Source organism: Prionailurus bengalensis, chromosome B2 (assembly GCF_016509475.1).
Source record: "Prionailurus bengalensis isolate Pbe53 chromosome B2, Fcat_Pben_1.1_paternal_pri, whole genome shotgun sequence".
NCBI lineage: Eukaryota > Metazoa > Chordata > Mammalia > Carnivora > Felidae > Prionailurus > Prionailurus bengalensis.
The window spans coordinates 107550345-107569913 of NC_057349.1; the positions used below are offsets into that span (position 1 = coordinate 107550345).

General features: G+C 36.8%; 1 protein-coding gene across 1 annotated transcript in view; it reads right to left on the bottom strand.

Annotated features, from left to right (window-relative positions):
- The window catches only part of MAN1A1 (mannosidase alpha class 1A member 1), a 164393-nt gene that overhangs the window by 58386 nt on the left and 86438 nt on the right, over positions 1-19569 (bottom strand). The window contains exon 6 of the mRNA XM_043592220.1: positions 10651-10745. Within this exon, the coding sequence (XP_043448155.1) occupies positions 10651-10745 (95 nt within the window). The remainder of the gene's footprint in view (positions 1-10650; positions 10746-19569) is intronic.

Below are 19569 nucleotides of genomic sequence, written 5' to 3' on the forward strand. Positions count from 1 at the left end.
TTATGGTGCTGATATAATAGTGGGCTGCAAATTCCATCATGTGATTAGCTACAGTAATTGCATGTAAACAAATGGTTAAAAGTGCTGCATTTATACGATGTTAACATGAATTTTTTCCTATTAAGTTCCGGAACCACTATTTTAATGCCTCACAATTAATGAAATCACCGCAATTTTAGTCCTTACTGCAATCCTTATTTTAGGTTATTACAATAATTTAAAAACAATCCTTCTTCAGCCATGTAGTTAAATTGGGTACTTGACTTCCCTTTGTTGTTCCAGATAATGACAATTACTATGAGGTCTCTCCTTGTTTGAGGAAGACCATGAGTTACAAACTGAACACGAGAGTCATGTTAGAATTACAAATGTGTGTATACCTATTATACACACACGCACGTATGCACACCCTTCTTTACATGAAAGTCCATTCTTCTGTGCTAAGGTCTAACTTAAACACAGGTAGTATGGATGGGTGGTATGGATGTCTACCATGATGATTTCAGGATCCTGAAATTCCATAGTGATCCACACTTATGGATCTAAAAGACGCCTGATTTCTTGAATTTCTGCATTCTGTCATAAACATCATCTCAGGAAAACTGATACAATTTATTAATTCTACTTTAACAAATGAGAAAATCAAAGCTTGGAGAAAGAAGATATGTGATCATGTTATTTTTTAATAGAGTCATATTCAGTAAAATGCAGCATTTTAAACACATAGTTTGGTGCTCTTGGAGAAATATTTATATTTGTCATACTATTCTTAAATTAGTGGAAGCAGGACTTCTATTCCCGTTCTTTCTGATGCCATTTTCTTAAATGCAATCAGCAAAGTCATAGAAATTGGCACTGTCAGATATTAAAAAATTATGGCAAATCTGTAATTCATAATTCATTTATTTCCCAAAGTCCATTTGCAGAGTGCCAAGTAGGTATAAAAAGGCACTATGCTGACAGCTCTTGGGGACTGAGATTAGGACAGGACATTCTATGGCTCTCCAAGGAGAGAGGGCACCAACCCCAAGGGCACAGGCATAGAAAACTAAAGATGGGAGAACCCAAGAGCGTGTAATCATTTTGTTCAAGGCATACAGAAGATCTCTTATAAAATCATATGCTTTAAGGGTTTAGCAAGCAGATTCACTGGCCTCTGCAATAAATGCAGTCATATTTAAAAAGGAAGTGACACAACACTACACTGTACTCACACACAGCTATTAGAAATGATATCCACCTTAAAATGGTTTATGTAACTTGTATTGTACTTCCAGGGGGTAGGATAGATTTACGCTTAAGTTTTGGAAAACTGCTCACTGACAGAACCATTATAGTAATTGCACTGGGTCTGTTTATTAATTTGTCACAATTAAGTCAATAAGAGCTTTACTAATGTCCTATTACTTGATTAGTTTTGAAAGTGATTATCTTAAGAACTCAACTTAATTGGAAGCCTCTCAATTTACAAGGTACATTAAACCCTCAGTAGCATCTTAAGATTATTCAACATATGCAGGTCAATTACCAGTAATCACTGTTTTGTACAAATGTTCCATAAAAACTATAGCATGACATGACAAAGAGGGAAAGTGAGACCTAATTAATAATGCTAAACTCCAACCGACATTTCCAGGATAAAAGGGCAATATGAGCCCTCATATAAGGTCTTCCTAAAACTAGGTCTGTTACTAAAAATCAAATAAAGAAATGCTAGCAACTCTCTACCTTACAGATGAAGATAATTTGTCATGATTGCTAAATCACCAAATTGCATTGCTTGTACTCATGCCCAGCTGCACATTAATTTCCAGATTAGTAAATTACAATTAATTCTTATTATTGCTCCATCACTTTTCTTTTTCTAGTTAATAAAAGAGACAGCAATCAATTCCTGTTCATCCCACTTTTTAGAACAGATCAACTACAACCACTACTGCATGAGCAGAAAACATGGAGTGGTTAATATACCCACTGAGAGTGTAAGACTTTTAAAAATTATTGGCTGTAGTATAAATATTTTATATTGACCTTCCAATTCCCAAAGATTCAATATAGTTAGTTGAATATTTACAATGATTAACAATAATAAGGGCTGAGAAATTGCTTTGATACCTAGGCTGATTTCCAAACATATAATCAAATGATTTCATAAACTTTTAAATTAAACTTTATTAATTAGATATTTGAAAGGTTTGCCCCACACTAAAAACATGAGCCTGGTCTTGAGATTAATCACAGGAAAATTGATTGCTGCTTCATTAAAAATCTGGGATAGCAGGCTCCTTGAAAAGATTATTCCACTGCTGACCTGTAAAGGCACTGTATGAATTATGTGTTCTGACTTGTTCCTAATTTAAGTCCTGTACACAGAATACATTTCCAATTGCCAAGTCTGATTTGCCACCAATTGTGTGAATACAGTGAACAAAGCTGAATCCCTAAAATACTAGTTCTGAGCATTTGAAAAACTTGAGATGAAAGCCACTTTGAGTTTGTTGCATTCAAATAACTATAATTGTCCTTAAAATTGTCCTGGGGAGTTAACTGCTTCAACAGTGGGATGCGGTGGGGGAAAGTAATGGTCATATTTAACAACTCAGTTCCATGCATTTTGTACCAAGGATCTATCTGCCAAGAACTGAATAGTGAGGAAGGCCTCTTACCAGCCTTCCCACATACCACAAGCCATTTTTTAAGGGATTTAAGCAGCCCTCTTGGGGTAGATTGTCTCTCAATTGCCTACACATCACCTTTGATAAACTTTTGCACTTTAATTACTCATATGCTGTAATTTAGCTTTAAGTGTGGGCACTTTAGGAAACACAGAAAAAAAAAACCCCCACACCTTTTTTCAGCATCTAATCCATGGTTGAATAAAACATCAGCCAGTTTACTCCATTCACATGTCAACTTTCTGCCACTGCCCCACCGAAGCGCAGCAGAAGTGGTCTGTGGCAGACGGGAATTCATGAAGCAAGAGGGTGGGGTGGTGTAGAGAAGTAATGAGGACTGTTAGAGGCTGTGTGCAAAGACAGACATGGTCTGCTCCTTCCTCCAGGGAATAAAAGACACTGAAAACCTCATTTACCTGGGTATTAACTTCAATTATGGCCAGAGGAGTGGGAAGAAATGGAACAGTTCAGACACCATTAGGTTCTTGAAATTCTTACTGCCTCACAACGCATGACTAAGGAATAGCAAAGCATCCTTTATTCAGAATTTCTTGTCCCTTATGTCCCAATAAAGGAGGATATACACAAAGTACCTTTAAATTAAGTGTTGCTATCCTTATTTTCCACTTGCAATAAATAAATGCCTTTAGTTTGGTCAAGCTATGGAGTGCTTGGCACAGATATAGTGATCTGACGCTTGGCGAGAGAATTAAATGATCCAGAAGAAGCCTGGGTTCCCTCCTCCTCTTCTGATGGGAGGATGATCATAGCTTCTTGGGCTCTGGAATGCCCTCAGGTATAGGACCAGTCACCAGCTGCTTAAAATAAAGTGGCTTTGCCTAAGCCATAGGAATGGCTTTTACACAAATGACTCTCGTTTCTATGTTACCCCAAAGTCCTTCATTGAAAATGTTTTTTTGTTCCCCTCTATGCTAAAATGGACCAACATTTACTTTCTAGTCTTACTGAATTAAAAAAAAAATAATAGTGCAAGGGAAAAACATGTAAACTTTTTTGGGGGGTAATTAATGTCTGGAATCAATGCTTTCCAGAAGAGGCAATAAACTGCTTAGAATTAATTGAAAGAGTTGGGTAATTATTAACAAAATAAACTAGTCATAGAAACAGAATCCTCCCTCCCCTCTCCTCCGCCACTCCTCACCCCTCAAGGATGTTTGGAGTTGGGGGCTTCACTGAGCAGCTCTGAGATTTAAGAAACTAACTAGCTCTTATGGCTCATTTCTTATATTACGATGGTTCTCAAAGTATGGTCCTTGAGCATCAGCAGCATTGGTAGCATCAGCCTCTGCGTCAGCTGGATCTGGGTAGAAATGCAAATTATTGAGACTTACCAAAAACCTGTCCAGTCAGAAACTCTTAGGGGGCAGCCAACAATATTTGTTTTTCACAAACTCTCCATGCAATTCTTATACACTCTAAAATTTGAGAACTACTATTCTATTAAATCTGGGTATTTTCATACCAATTTTCTAATATTTCTATATTTCAAAAGTTAAACTGACCATCAGTTGGGCAGGGAAATGTTTTCAAAGGTAATTGAGAAGAGAAATGAAGCTATTCTCAGCATATAAACACTAGACTTAATGCAGTGATTTTCAACCCCAGGTGAACATTGGAATAGCTGAGGAGATTTGAAAATGCCAAGACCATACTCCAAGCCAAATGAAACAGACCTAGGGACAGGGAGGCAGCAAAAAATATGTATTTTTAAATGCCCTAGTTATTCTAAAGCACTGGAAAGGTTGAGAATCACTGACAGAAAGTAACCATAGCAGTCAGACCCTCAGTAGAAGCCAGACAGCCTAAGAACTAGGAAGGAGGGCTCTACAGATATTTACAGCAAGAGTGCACATACCTTCTTATGGACCAGGTTTATGCCATATTAATTAAACACTATCTAATATGTGGGACATGGAAAAAGACCATTGCCTTTTATTGCCTCACACACTTCTTAAATCTTATGGATGGAGCAGTTCTTATTTCTAGAGGAGACAATTCACCAATAAATATAATTTTAGAGAGGAAACTGAGATTGGAACCTATAGGCTAATTCCAAAATATTCTAAAAAATAACAAATATTTGAGTATGGAACCAGCACAATCCTACATGTACTACATGGAGACATTCTTTCTATATTTCCAGCTGGTTCTACAAATACCATCTCTCTTCCTGACCTCAAAAATGAAACTTGAGAATGGGTTATAAGCACTGAGTAGCTTAAAAACTTAAAAACTGCTATAAAAGAAGTATCAAGACCAAATTAGTTTTAGTTATGTGCTATTTTCTATAATATAAAATACTATACACACCACATAATTTTATAATGAAAATTGAGAAGAACAAAAATTAATAATAATTTCAATTTACATTTATTTCACACCACTTCGAAATGATATTTTATAATTAAACCATTAGATTTCCACAAAAAACTTTATGAGGTCATCAGGATAAGTAAAATTACTATTATTATTTTACTTTATGAGAAGGTAATTCAGTTTAGTGACTTATCCAAGGCCAAGAGCTATATTGACAATGTTCATAAACAGCAGCTTTAACTATGGTACTGATATTCTAATGTTTGACATTGATAACTTTGTGCATGTCAGTATGAAAACCTTAAAATATAGTTATTATTAAAACATTCAATCAGGAAAAATAAAAACAGTAGGTTAGCTTAAGATGCTTGGAAAAAGTGGAACTTCCTTCTTTTCTAGGGTTGCTTGAACTTTGAATTTTTAGCAGATCCACAAAATACATAAATAAAAGATAAAGATAAGACACAACACTGATTTTACACTCAGGTTGTATCACTGCTACAGAACCTTTTTCAGCATTTTGCATCAGAATATTAGAGAATCATTAAATAAGTCTGATCTGTTCATGTTCAAAAAATTTGTTTCTTGATTTTTAAAATATTATTCTTGTGACTTAAAGTCTAAGATTGTATTTGCTTCATCTTAAAATTTAATAAGTTTAATAATATGAACATTTATATTTCAACTCTCAAATAAAACACAGGGAGATATATGGAAAATATTTTTAAAAATATTTAGCTTAATTAGATGGTCTTTCATAGTTTGTGTCTACTGAAACCAGCTACAATAATACTTAAGCATTTACACCCCAAAGTAAAACCCAATAAGGGGGCTACTGCCTTTTGTTACTATAGTACATGCTTCACACAGGATAATCTTTCACTATTAGAAAACCTTAAGCTATGTAGTATTCTTAATTAAGGCCCCATTTCAGTTAAAGTAAAGCAATTTGCAATTTAATTATAATAATAATACAAATTGCAACGTAACTAATGATACAATATGCTGTTGTGTTGCATAATTAGAGCAGTCAGTAAATAAGGTTTTACAAAGCAGGAAATAAGAATAGGTGAAGGAGTTGTGCTCATTCATCACCTTGCTGACTAACGAGAGCTGGAACGGAGATCAGTCACTTCCCAGCACATCCCTTGATATGCGCCACAAAAGCACACGCTATAGACAGTTCCACTAACCTAATATAACCACCAGGCAAGTGTCAGTTTGGAAAAATCCACAAAGAGAAACAAGTGATAAAATAGTATATAGCTAAAACTAACTCATTTATCAAGAAAGACAGAATAATTATTAGGAATGCCCAGATTGTAGGCCCTGTGATAGAAATGAGTAAGGGGAACATTAACTATATTATTTTAAATTAAGAACACACTGGAGAAAACTCCAAATCTAGTAAGTTTACTCTATCTAGGCTTGAATGACACCTAGAAATATGGAAATAGTCAAATGCTTGATTTTACAAACCACAGAGGTGATTTTTCTTCTGTAGGGTGGAGAAAAAGAATGCATAGGGCCTCCTGTTCACAGTAATAAGATCAGACATCAAATTTTGACATTTGCACATTAGAGAAATTGAGTTCTACCAAAAATCTAATCTACTAAAAAGGCCATGCTTTCCTTTTAGCAGAGGTGTTATATAATACACACATCTTCATTCTGCTATTGTATTGGTGAAGCTGGTATGTTAGTCAAATCAGGTCCTGTGTATGACACCCAGGTATCTGTTCAAATTACCGCTTGCTATTAAATCAATTCCGATTAACTTACAAGATAATATAGCAGCTCTTGAATTAAGAATTATTACGGATGTAGCAAAAGAGATAATTATATATCTATTTTTTCTGAACAGATTTTTGGGACAGAATTCCTAATGTGGAACATGAGTAAATTATTTAGATTCTCTGCTATTCTCAGTTTGCACAAATGCTGAAAACCAATTTGGCTTATTGGTGTTTTGGCTCCAAATGCATAAACCTCCTCAATTCAAACTACTGCTTGCTTTAAATTCAACTCGGTGAGTACTTATTATCTCTCCTTGGCACAGACCAGTTTACATTCATCAGTTACTTGAGTGAGTGTATAATATAGTAACATATAAAAAATATATTCTGCTTTACCAACCAGGCCGTGAATACCCTGAGGGAAAGATCATGTCGGTTGTCTTTTTAACTAAAGTGAAGAGAAACAGAAAATCTTCCCAGGACCCAGTACAGAAACTTTATCATAGCAGGGACTAAAATAAATGCTTATTTCTTACAACAGAAAGGTAAAGAAACCAATTATCTTCAGGCAATAATCTGAATACTAGAGGGATGTGAATAGATAACACCAATAAGTTCACATTTTTTGTTAGCATATAGGTGTTGGCAAAGAGCAGCATCCCTATTTTTAAAATTGAGAAGCAAGAGAACTATGATATTACAGACAGAATATTCTATACCTCTCCCATCGTAATTATTGCCAAAATTTTCAAAGCCAGTCAACAGTGAGTATGTAGCTACTGTATTCTAAAAAGCACCCTCAAGCACTTTTTTTCTTGTGGGAATCATTCCACAGACACTCCCTTATTCTGAGAAGATAATTAAGAAAATATGTTTTTGTCAGACATATTTTTCCCCTCTCCTTTGAAAATTTTACTGGTGACAGCCGTCAAAAAACTAGAAAAGAAGCTCCATGCCAGCTGTCCCTTATCCTCTGGCACATACTGTAAAAATACAGATACTCAGAGGAAACAGCACATATACACAGGTTGACATGAACCGCACATCCTGAAAGGCACTTATTACAGATAAATATGAAACTCTGGCTTCTTTTCCTAGAGGATATTCTTTAAGGTAATAAACAAGCCTCACAGCTGGACGGAGAATGAATTCTATGAGTATACTTGATTACGCAAAGGGATATGAGGAATTTCAGTGGATTGATATCACTATTAATTCTGCCATGGCTTATTTTGTGAATTTGGGCAAGTCAGTGCTATTTAGTAAATGGGATTGAGAATGGAAAAAATGTATAATAAAAAATTTCATACAAATTGCCCAGGAAGAAATTAAAAGTGTTCCCATCAGCTCTTGAGTGGTCACCTAATTTCCTCTAGTTTTACGGGAAAACATTAGAGAATACAATAAAATGACACATTAGTTTTTAACATATATAATTTTCCTGTAATCTTTGAAATTAAAAAATTCTAATGTAAAATACTATACATTCAAAATAAGCTTTTATAAAAAACTCCATGCCCCAGTTGATGAATTTTCAAGAGGTATAGACAACAGAGGATAATAGAGGATTCCTCAGTGTTTAAGTTTTTAGAAGTATTCCTTTGTGTACTGAAAACTACCTCCACTATACACGAAGGATAGTTTTAACTAAGGAAAAAGCCTCTTGGCTGTTGGAAGCAAACACTAAGTAAAATTAAATATGCTTGAAAAGAATCTAATTTCTTATGCTTATTTTGAGAGAGGCTAGAACTAACTGAATGATACGTGCACCTTACAATAATTGACTGAACTTGGGCAATGATGGAGGTGCACACCTCTCTCTGCTAGTTTCAGCAGGGCCTTATTTAATTACCTTCCAGGAAACAATGCAAATTAGTTCCGCAGAATCTTAGAGTAGAAGTTGGAGAGATCATTCACATCAGTATTTTAAACTTAGGGTTCTTAGGTTCTAGCTGGGCTCCGATGGTGCTGTTAGCTTTTGGAAATTGTGTAAAAATATGTGTAGTCAGGAATGTGCATTTTATGAGGAGAGGGCCATGTTCCATCAGAATTTCCAAATGGCCTATAAACCTGAAAAGGTGCACGAAGCAACTACTGAAGTGACCTAACTTCCAGTTTACAAATAATCCTGGGGAGCTGAAATGATTGCTCGAAAGACGCTCAGAGTGGCTGTAAAATACCTGGAACCAGGTCTCCTGATAACCACTTAACTCAGTGTATTATTATGCTTATACCATTTTTTTCTCAGAGGGTAAGTAGGAAAAAAAAAAGTGTTAAATGTGCAAAGTGTTTTCATAACCAGGTCTTATTTCAGGTGGCAGAGTCGTTTCTAGGTCAGAGTATTTTCTATAAATACAAAGTCCAAAGATATAGAAGCCTATTATAGGTGATCTACATGAGCCAAATAAAAAACTCACAGACCTCCAAACAAACACCATACTGCCTCCAGGCCAAGCACACACCCACTCTTGCTTTGAGTCCCTGCAGTGTATGCTATGACCTTCAAGGTGGCAGAGAGAGCTGTCGGACCTCTAAAGGGAAAAGCGGATCCTGAGATATCACATCATACAATAGAGAACTCAAGTTAACATGGCCTACTTTGGTGGACTCTCCCTCTCCCTGCCTTACTGACTTAACATCCCCGCCTCAAACACACACACACACACACACACACACACACACACACACACACACACACACAATTATAAACAGGTACAGTGTGATGTCAGGTATCGATATATAACATACAAATGAAAACAAAGCGTCACATTTAACTGATTTATTAACCAAATAATTAATTTCACTGACTATTTAAGATTAATTTCAGGAAAGAAAGTCACTAAAATAAGTAATTTAGAATAAATGTGCATTAATCCTGCCAAATCACCCTGCACATCCTCTTGGCATTTCTAAAAACAAGAAAACTTTTTAATGTATTGATGTGTGTATAAATGTCTAAGTACATATTCTATCTCTACCATTTATATACAAATGATGTTAGGCAAATTACTTAATTTCTCTGCGGTGCAAGTCCCACTAGTAAAATGGAGATAACAATGGTATTGACCTTTTTGGGTCACTGTGGGATTGAATATGGTGATAACACTCAAAGACCCTAGAACAAAGCTTGACATTTTATGATAATAAAATAGCTATCATCATCACCACCAACACCACCACCACAAGGAGGTACGTATGTAACTAATTACTTATGGGGGAGAAGGGGTTAAGAAGGAAGCTTAAGATAAGACTGTTTATTGGCAAACTATTCAACTATCATAAAAATTCAAACTACTCCCTGGGAAAATACCAGAAAGTCTGTTTAGCCCAGGTTTTCTTGGAGCCAAATTCCCATGGACTTGGCATAACAAGATTCTCCACCCAAATGAGATGAGAAGGTTGGGCTGATCTGGGTCAGTGGAGCAGTTCCATTCCCTCCTTACAACTGTGGGCAGGCCAGCCCCAAGTGCTCCCCACCTGTCACACCAGTTCCTTACATGGGAGATCTGATTGGTCCAAGGTTCTGGCTCTGCAGTATCTCTGCCAGCAGCCTAATTGAAGTAAGTGCTCTTAGGACTTGGATTCTTTGGAAGTGAAATGCTTTGACAATGATTTTAAAGATAATGGGATGTTCTTGGTATCTACAGGGAGACAATATTCAACATCACCATGAATAGTTAAAACCTCAAATCACGTTTGGCTTGGATGATTCTGTTGGGGTCACACCATCCCATGATAGGGACCCATCTAAGGCTTGGAAAACTGCTGGCTTCCAACACTAGGACAGATGCCAAGACTCCCAGTGGTATCAGTCACTGACATCATACAAGAAATTATCCATCCAGTTAAACCACAATTGAATATTCCAACTTAAAATATGTTGTGAAAATGAAGAATTTTACCTTTTTATATTCAGCAATGCCCAAGGTATTCCAGAGGGAGTATGAAACGCAGGTAGCAATTTTACCCCAAGTTCCACTGCTTTCTTTCGAAATATCTGAAAAGTTAAACAGTTACGTAAGCTACTATTGTAAGCAAAACAAAAAAGTGTTATATTATCGTCTCACATTTAGTACTTTCTACTTTAAAATTTTCTTTATATGAAAAAATAAGTTTCTCAAATTAATAGAATTACCTAGTCAAGCAAGAATGGTCCAGGGGCCACCGTGCTGTGGGGAATCTATTACTAATCTTGGTTGCACATTAGCATCATGTTGGGAGATCTGAATAATATGGATGTCTGGATCGCACTCTCAAGATTCTAAATTCTATGGTTTGAGGCTCCCGGAACACAATTTTTTTTAAGCACCACAGGTGACATCAGATGATTCCAACATGCAAACCAGAGGCAGAACCAGGGCTGCTGGAGGGTAAGTCCTGGACTGAAAATCAGGAGATCTGGTCCTGTCCCATCTTTACTGATTCAGTAGAGCACAGAGAAAGGAGAAGTTTTAAAAACATATTATTACAAGTAACCTATATGTCCTCTCAGTTCTTTGCAGTTTTAACTTCCTCTGATGTTAAGTGTAGGTGAAATGGAAGACACAAAGTTAAATTAGGTACAAGTTATGCCCAGAATTTATAAGGAATATGATATATGCACATAAATATCTAGAACACAGATAGAACGACAACTGGAGATAAAATCATCTGGGAGTTCAGATGCACTCTGTAATGCTCTATGGTGAAGACAGCATTTAGATGAGGGCTGTACTCAGCATGTAATGGGACTAGGAATACTAGAAATTAAGGCAGGAAGTGGAAGCGGTATCCCTGGGGGCCGTCAGTGTAATAAACACAGACACAGGCAAGTGGGGACCTGTAGCAGAAATGGAATAGGTCAGCTTGCCTAACTAAAAAAGAGGGAATACTGGTAAACAAGGTCAGGTGTATACAACATGGGCCCAAACTGTGGAGTGTCATAAACGTAAGTCTAAGAATTCTATTCTGTTAAAATGGGAAAATATCAAAAGTTTTTAAGCAGCCAGTTCACTTGAGCACATTGTGCCTTAGGAAGGGTAATGAGATGACATCCATTCAGTCTCACTGAAGGAAGGCATGCTACAGCTTTCCCTGTGACAGTTGAAGCAGCAAGCAGGTGCCTCGCCCCTTCTCCTTCCTATACTGTATAGGACTGAGCATGGTGGGATGGGAACTTAACTATTTCCCTTTGCCTCTTGCTCAAACAACGGAGATGTGAGAAAGGCTGGGGAAACCCTGAAAAGCATGGAAAAAATGGAAAAAAGTCCTCTCCCAGACAGTGGAAAAGCATTCTTTAAACCCCCTGTCAAAGAGGTCTTGTGTAGCATCTCCAGAGGGAGCGGTTCCAGTCCGTAATTCCTGCTGTAAGTCCTGAGCCCCCCCACAGAGAAATCCTGGCATACACTTGGGCTCCCAGAATGAATGTACTCCAGTAATACTAATGTTGATGCTATTTTGAAAACCCTACTCTTTTGCAGACTCTCATTAACGAAAATTAAGGAAGTAATGAGTTTTACTGTAAAGTTTTGGTTGACAATCAGTTTAGATAAACTAACATTCCTGGTATAGAAATGAGGACACAGACATTTGTAATACATAGAAAGCACTAGAAAACAGAGGGTTTTTTTTCCCCCACAAATTACTATAACTCTCTTTAAAGTGGACAATTTCCCATTTCAATCACTAACAGTATATCGAAGGAGAGGAGAAAAAAAAAAACAAACAAAAAACAACAGACCCAAAGATATATTCTTCTCTTTCTCTGCCTTACTCTATAGAATTCTACATTCTTTTCTGCTGAAAGGGATTATCCAATCACCGCCCAGCCATCTGTTGACTTCCTAGTTTCACTTTTTAAACTGTTAGTTAATTAACTCCTTTTTCAAGAAACTTACATAAGATGGAAGTCAAACGATGCAATTAAAATACCATCATGGATATTATAACCATATGGCGTGGGAGGTTAAGGATGCAGGCTTTGAAAACACAATGCCTATACTTGAATATTAGTTTCAACTTCTTCAAATTGGGTATTCTTGGACAAATTGCTTAATCCCTCTATGCTAAGCTTCCACATCTATAAAGTGGGGATAACAATAGTATTTACTGGTGTGCCTGGGTGATTCAGTCAAACATCCAACTCTTGATTTAATCTCTGGTCATGATCTCACAGTCTTGAGATCAAGCCCTGCATCAAGCCCTGCTTTGGGCTACACGCTGAGCATGGAGCCTCCTTAGGATTCTTTGTCTCCCTCTTCTTCTGCCTCACCCCCCTCTCAAAAAAAAAAAAAGCCCACAGTTGCATTTACTATTTTAAAGATTGTGGAAAGAAATGACTGTTTCTATATTGAAGGATCTTAGGACACGCAGCAATCACATTAAAAGGTTAGCTGTATCATTATGGTGATAGTGATAATGGTATTTCCCTAAGAACTTTCCCTAGAAGGAAATGCTTAAAATTCTTTCTTGTCTTGGCTTTTATCCCACTGCTGTTTTGGTACCTTCTCCTCAGGTTGTGTGTGTGTGTGCTATGACCCCATTACACATACTCTTATTATCAGCATTCATTCTCAAGAGCTAAGCCCTCAGTTCTCATCACCTGTTTGCATTTTCTAATTCAACCTTCCATGTCAGCTCTAGTGCTATACTTCTACTTGTGTACTCACATCACAATTTGGGTATCTTGTTGTCTTCTGAAACAACATGTCCAAGATGAAATAATCACTTAATATTCCAGGCAAACTTCCCCAGTTCCATCACTGACACTGTTCAACCAGTCCGTGGGTCCCAAGAGAGGAAGCATTTGACTATTGATTTATCACTCTTTAGTCATCAAATGTCAATGTTCATTTCCCCGAAATGTCTCATATCCAATTCATTCCCTTTCTGTGATATGAGCATAGTCCTCATTTTCATCACCAGGTACAATGAAATGGCATGATAAAAAAAAAGAAGGCCCTCTTGGGGCGCCTGGGTGACTCAGTCAGTTAGGCGTCTAAATTTGGCTCAGGTCATGATCTTGTGGTTTGTAAGTTTGAGTCCTGCATCAGGTTCTGTGCTAACAGTTCAGAGCCTAGAGCCTGCTTCAGATTCTGTGTCTCCCTCTCTCTATGTCCCTCAGTGAGCGCGCTCTCTCCTTCTCTCTGTCTCAAAAATAAACATTAAAAAAAAAAAAAGGAAGTCTCCCATTCTCCAGGATTTCCCTTCCTGTTTCCATTAGTCTGTATCTGTATTACCGAATCTTTTTACTATACGACTTTCTTCTTCAAGAAACAATAATGATTCCCTCTTGTCTAAAACATCAGGTTAAAACTGATCTGCTGACTTTTCAATGACCTCTATGAATGAGACCAATTTATTGTCTTCCTTCTCTCTAAGACCACTCTGGCTCCAGCTTGAGTCTTCACGGTCTTAGTCACTCATTCAAGGTCCATCCACTTTAGTATCTTTTTTTTTTCTTAAGTGATTTTCCTCCCAACTTTACTGAGATACAATTGGCATGTAAAATTGTATATACCATGATGATCTGATGCATGCATACACTGTGAAATGATTACTACAATAAGCTTAGTTAACATCTCTATATTTTTGCATAATTCCTTTTTTTGGGGGGGGGGTGGTGCAACCTTTGTATACTTATTTGTAGAGTCTCTCACCTTGAAACACCCTTTTCTGCCTCCTGGTGACCAATCCAAATTCATCCATTGCTCAAGGCCCAGTCTAAATCGCAACTCCAGACCAAGATCTTTGCCTTATGTGAACTCCTACACTGACAACTGGCATCACATAATGTAGCATTTGATTACAGAAATCAAGATATAGATCTCTAATGCTTTCTTGTGTGACTCTCTTGTACCCCCGAGTAACTTTCTTTTCTTTCTACAAGTAGAGAAAAACACCTCCATTTCTCCTCACTGCCTATTATACATATCCAACTCAGATTAAGTCATTTTGTGTTTATTTAAGATTTTTAAATGTTTATTTTTGAGAGAGAGAGAGAGAGCGAGCATGAGTAGGAGAGGGGCATAGAAACAGAGAGGGAGATGAATCCAAACCAGGCTCCAGGCTCTGAGCTGCCAGCACAGAGCCCAACATGGAGCTCACACCCATGAACCCTGAGATCATGACCTGAGCCGAAGTCCGATGCTTAATCAACTGAGCCACCCAGGTGCCCCAGGTCATTTTGTGTTTAAATTTATTGATATCACCACAATATTCCTATGAGTAGTGGGTGGGAGAATATTTGTATTCTCAGTTAACAGAGAGAAAAATCACAACCCTGTGTCTTGAGATTCCCTAGTCCACCTTTGCTGGCTCCCTAGCTCTCTGCATGCCTAGTTCATGCTTAGCTTTAGGAATCCACTTTCATGACCCTTTTGGAGGTCTTTCTTAACAACACCATGTAAAGTTAGCCATTCCATTTACTGTTCATCATATCATCTTGTTTATTTCTGTCCCACCATTTATCACGTCCCTAATTAATGTATTGTTTATTGTTTGACAATCCCAGCAGGCATAAGCTTCACAAGGGCATGGACTGTTTTCTTTGTTGAGGTATACATACATCTAGTATCCTATAATGTAGCTGGTACTCAGTAAATGTTCATTTAATAAATGAATTAATCCAATATTAATAAATATACCTTGGGCTCTGTAATCAGAAACCATTGATATTCTAGTGTTTGTGAAGTGCTCTATCCTATTCTACTAGTTTCTGCTGTTGGAAAATAATGAATTATGTCAAATATTGTGGAGTCTCAACCCTTGGGCACAATTACAAAATAGTTTTGGGTAAAAACATTAATTAACATATTCATGCTTTAAATGAAATCATATATGAGCCTGAGTCAATTCTAATTCTTAATGTTTGATTTGTTATCTCCTCCTGAGATATTAAGATAAGTTACTTGGAGGAGGAATCCAGATTCTCAAAGATAATGTCTTTCTCCTTAAAATAGTGACTATGCAATAAAATTTGAAACTAGTTTGTTAAGTTAATGCTGTTATAAGAATGAAGGAAAAATGTCACAAATCATTCTAAAGAACAGTTAAGTTTTAACTAGCACATGCTGGACAATGTGCTGAAAGGCAAATGATCACAAAGAGCACACTTAAATGGTGCTTCTGTGCTCTTTCAAATGGGGCAAGCAGGATGAAGGTTGCACTGGACTAGCCAGCACTTGCATCCTAGGACTGGCTCTACCATGACTTCAAGAGGCACCTGGGTGCATCACTTAACTTTTCTGGTTCTTGGTTTCCCCAGTTAAATGGGCTTATAGAAAAGCAAGTACTCTAAAGTCATAAAGCTAGTACTAAAATGGGACTCGCAAAAAAGCAAACCTATTATCATTTTTATAAAGATAGGAAGTGTTAATTTGCCATCAAATTCTTAGTCAACCTTGGTTTCCAGGATTTACTGGTACTTATGTTTGGTAGGGAGGATTTTATAAAGATAGCAAAAAGAAAAATGACAGTTAATAAAATGCAATCCATGCTGATAATAGAAGATATTTTCTTTTTTTTTTAAATGACCATTAAAATCAAATAGTTTTTGTACAACATGTACCAATCAATTTGAGATGGGCAGACACTTACGACCCACAAGGAAACTTCAAAAAGATCCTGCATCATAGAGATTCTGGTGATATCCATAGCAAAAAATTAAAACTAATGTAATCTGCTGAAAGAAGGGTAGTAAAATATGATGAAATAGCTTCTAAAATAATCTTTCAAGCATGTATCTAACAAATAGGTTTAAATAAAAACTTTTATGGTCTCAAGTTAAGAATTTCAAAATAACTGCACCAAACCTGTATCTTTTCATTACTTTTAAGGAACATCATCATAGTCTTACTGCTGTTTTTGATCAGTGTTTTAAAAACTTCAGATTGTAGAATGTATCAAATAAAAACATTTATCTTTTTACTTTTCCCTTACAGATAGGATTAGACAAGGCTGTAAACAAGATGTATGGCTTTTTTTGCCTTTCTAGTTTGCAGATCCCCGAAGAACTGTACAGGAATATTTACACGCCAGAGCAAAGAGTAAGGAAAGAGGAAATGAATAAGAACAGAAGGCTCTGGCACTGGAAAGAACCAGTTTCAGTTCAGACATGCTTCAGTTTGAAGTGCGCAATCAATATCAAAGCCTTTCTTCAAATGCTTAATGCTGAGCTGAAAACTTCACTGTTAAAAGATCAAACACTAATTCCCCATTAGTATAAGCAGTGTTTACCTATTACTCATTTTTGCTACATAAAGCTTTCAGCACAAGATGCCATAGATATGATAAATATCTTTGGCTGAAAACAACTAAAATAACCTATATATCGTTAGCTGAGTTGATTAACACACATGACACGGCCAAATTTAATCATTCAACCAATAAGTAGTTATTGAGCTACTGTGGCTTTATAATTTAGAGTAGAATTGCTAAAGGTTTAAGTATTTAAATAAAGATATATAAAAATAGTTAATCCAGAAGAAATTTAGAGCTGGAAGGGATGTCAGAGGTCATCTAGTTCTATAATCTTAGTGTACAGATGAAACTGATGCTCAGAGAGGCCCTATTCCCCCAATTAAATGCTCTGATGTGGGACAGTTCAATAGTAGCTGTGGTCAAGTGAATGCCAGCTTCATTCTACCCCAGATACAAGTAATTCTTCTGACTCACAGAAACTCCCCTGTGAGTTCTATGTATGTATGTGTGCACACATCTTACACTGCCTTTTTCAAATTTTGCATTCTCTCTGTAATTCATTAAACCCCAAAACTGACATTTTTCTAAATAAGAACTATTTGTTGTATTTGTCAAGTTGCATTATGAACTTCATTTTTTATGAATTTATAAATTTGATTAGATGAATTCTTTTGTCAATTGTTTTGTTTTTCTTCTCTATGATTCAGTATAATTCGATTTTTAGTCTTTAGGCAATTAGATGAAGCAAGTGTCCTTCCTTTCCCTGCAAAAGTAAAGCAGTAAGATCCCCCTGAACTTGATTATTCGGAATAAAAAGAATATGCATGTTAATCTGCCAGTAACCATGAGTCATAACCAAGAAGAGTCAATGTAACTGTGCCTTAGACTATTTTTTTCCAATGTATGAAAACCACAAAGTTTAAGTGAAAGGAAAAAAACTTCTGATAGGTATAATTTTAAAATCTGGATATAGAATACCCTAGAGAATAGGCATTTTTGACTTAGCTAGCTTTTTAAAAATATTTCTCATGAAAAAATTAACAGTGAAAAGTTTTTTTTAAAGTTTGCTTTTATAGTATCTCCTAGTCAAAACGAATAAATGTTGATAAATGAATTAATAAAATTGCATCTTGGTACTGATTCTTCCTTGAGGGTTCCAATTCTATTCCCTAGCTTCTTAGTTTTTTTTCCTGGGGGCTCTAATTTCATTCCCTAGCTCCTGAACAGGGAAGATCTTATAAAATTAAGCGAGCAGGATGAAAAATGGGGAGAAATACTAGATAGAATTTCAGGCTGTTTAGGGTCAACATCACCAGTATCCATGTGGGCAGAAACCATGGCCATCTCCTCCTGGAACTGGTCCTACGATTTCCCTGAGCATAGATAAGCCAGAGTCAAGGTGGCCTAGTAATAGGTACACTGAACAGGCGGTCAAGAGACCTGGGTTCTAGTTCAGGGTCTGCTACTTTTCAGTTCTGTCACAATGAAGACGGCCTTCATTTTCATCCAGTGCCTTCATGAAGGGCACTAGACAAGACACTTTCTGAATACTTTTCTGCTCTATACGATCTGGTTTTAAGACTTAGGAAGCACTTACTGCATGTTTCTCAATGTGATAAGGACTATAAGAGAGATCCGTGAGAAAACAAAGATCCCTGATCTCAAGGAGCTAACAACCAGGAAGGCAAGTCAGGCATATAGAACTATATAAACATAAAATATACACCATAAAACAAGAGTAGCACATAAATAGAGACTAAATTGTGCAATATAGGCTGTAACTATGGGAATAAAACAAAGAAAGAGATTGAGTTAGGTCCTGGGGGTGAGGTAAGATTGGAGAGGTGGCACTTATGTGGGTGTAGGTGGGTGTTTATTTGGGGGTAGGTATGCACCTGTTTGTGCACACTCTGCATTAATGTGGTGGAGGACAGGAGATCAAACAGAAGGGGAGAGGAAGGAGCCGGACAGAGAGCAGAGTAGAGAGGTAGATTTATAGGGCCCAAATGAAATAAGACAAGTTCATTAACCTTCAATATCAGGGAGAGAAGTTAAAGGGTTGGTTAAAAGAGCATATCATGGGTCAAGCAAGTCCCAACACTTACCACCTTAGTGCCTCCCATTCACAACAAATGTAGGAATTTCTGAATCAGGACTCTGAGGAATGGGGCAGGAGAAAGGCAGGAGTTCTCATTGGTTATGCAACTTTTCTTAGTTGTAAGGGGCAAAGGTACATAAATGACAATGCCAAGAAATATTACAATGGTTTTGTGATAGAGAAAAGATCCTGAGAAATAATTAGAGTCCTTTAAAAAACTTTCTCAAGGGGAAAGTATGTGTTTATTGTAGAGATAAATGGGGCAGTGCGGGGTTTAGAGAAGGTAAATAGTATGATGACAGAAAGCTATGTGTCCCTCTTCTAACATACATTTAATATGGAAGTTCTAACATATATCCAAAATGCACAAAAAAGTGAACAGAACCAATGGTTATGTAGCTCTTGCACTGAGAATTATCCTTAGGTGTACCATACACTGTGTTACCTTAGATGTTCTAAAAAACACTGGCCAAAAGAACAATAAATAACAGCATAATAGTCCAAGCCATTATACAGTGCTCAGAGATGGGCTGTTGAGCTGCTC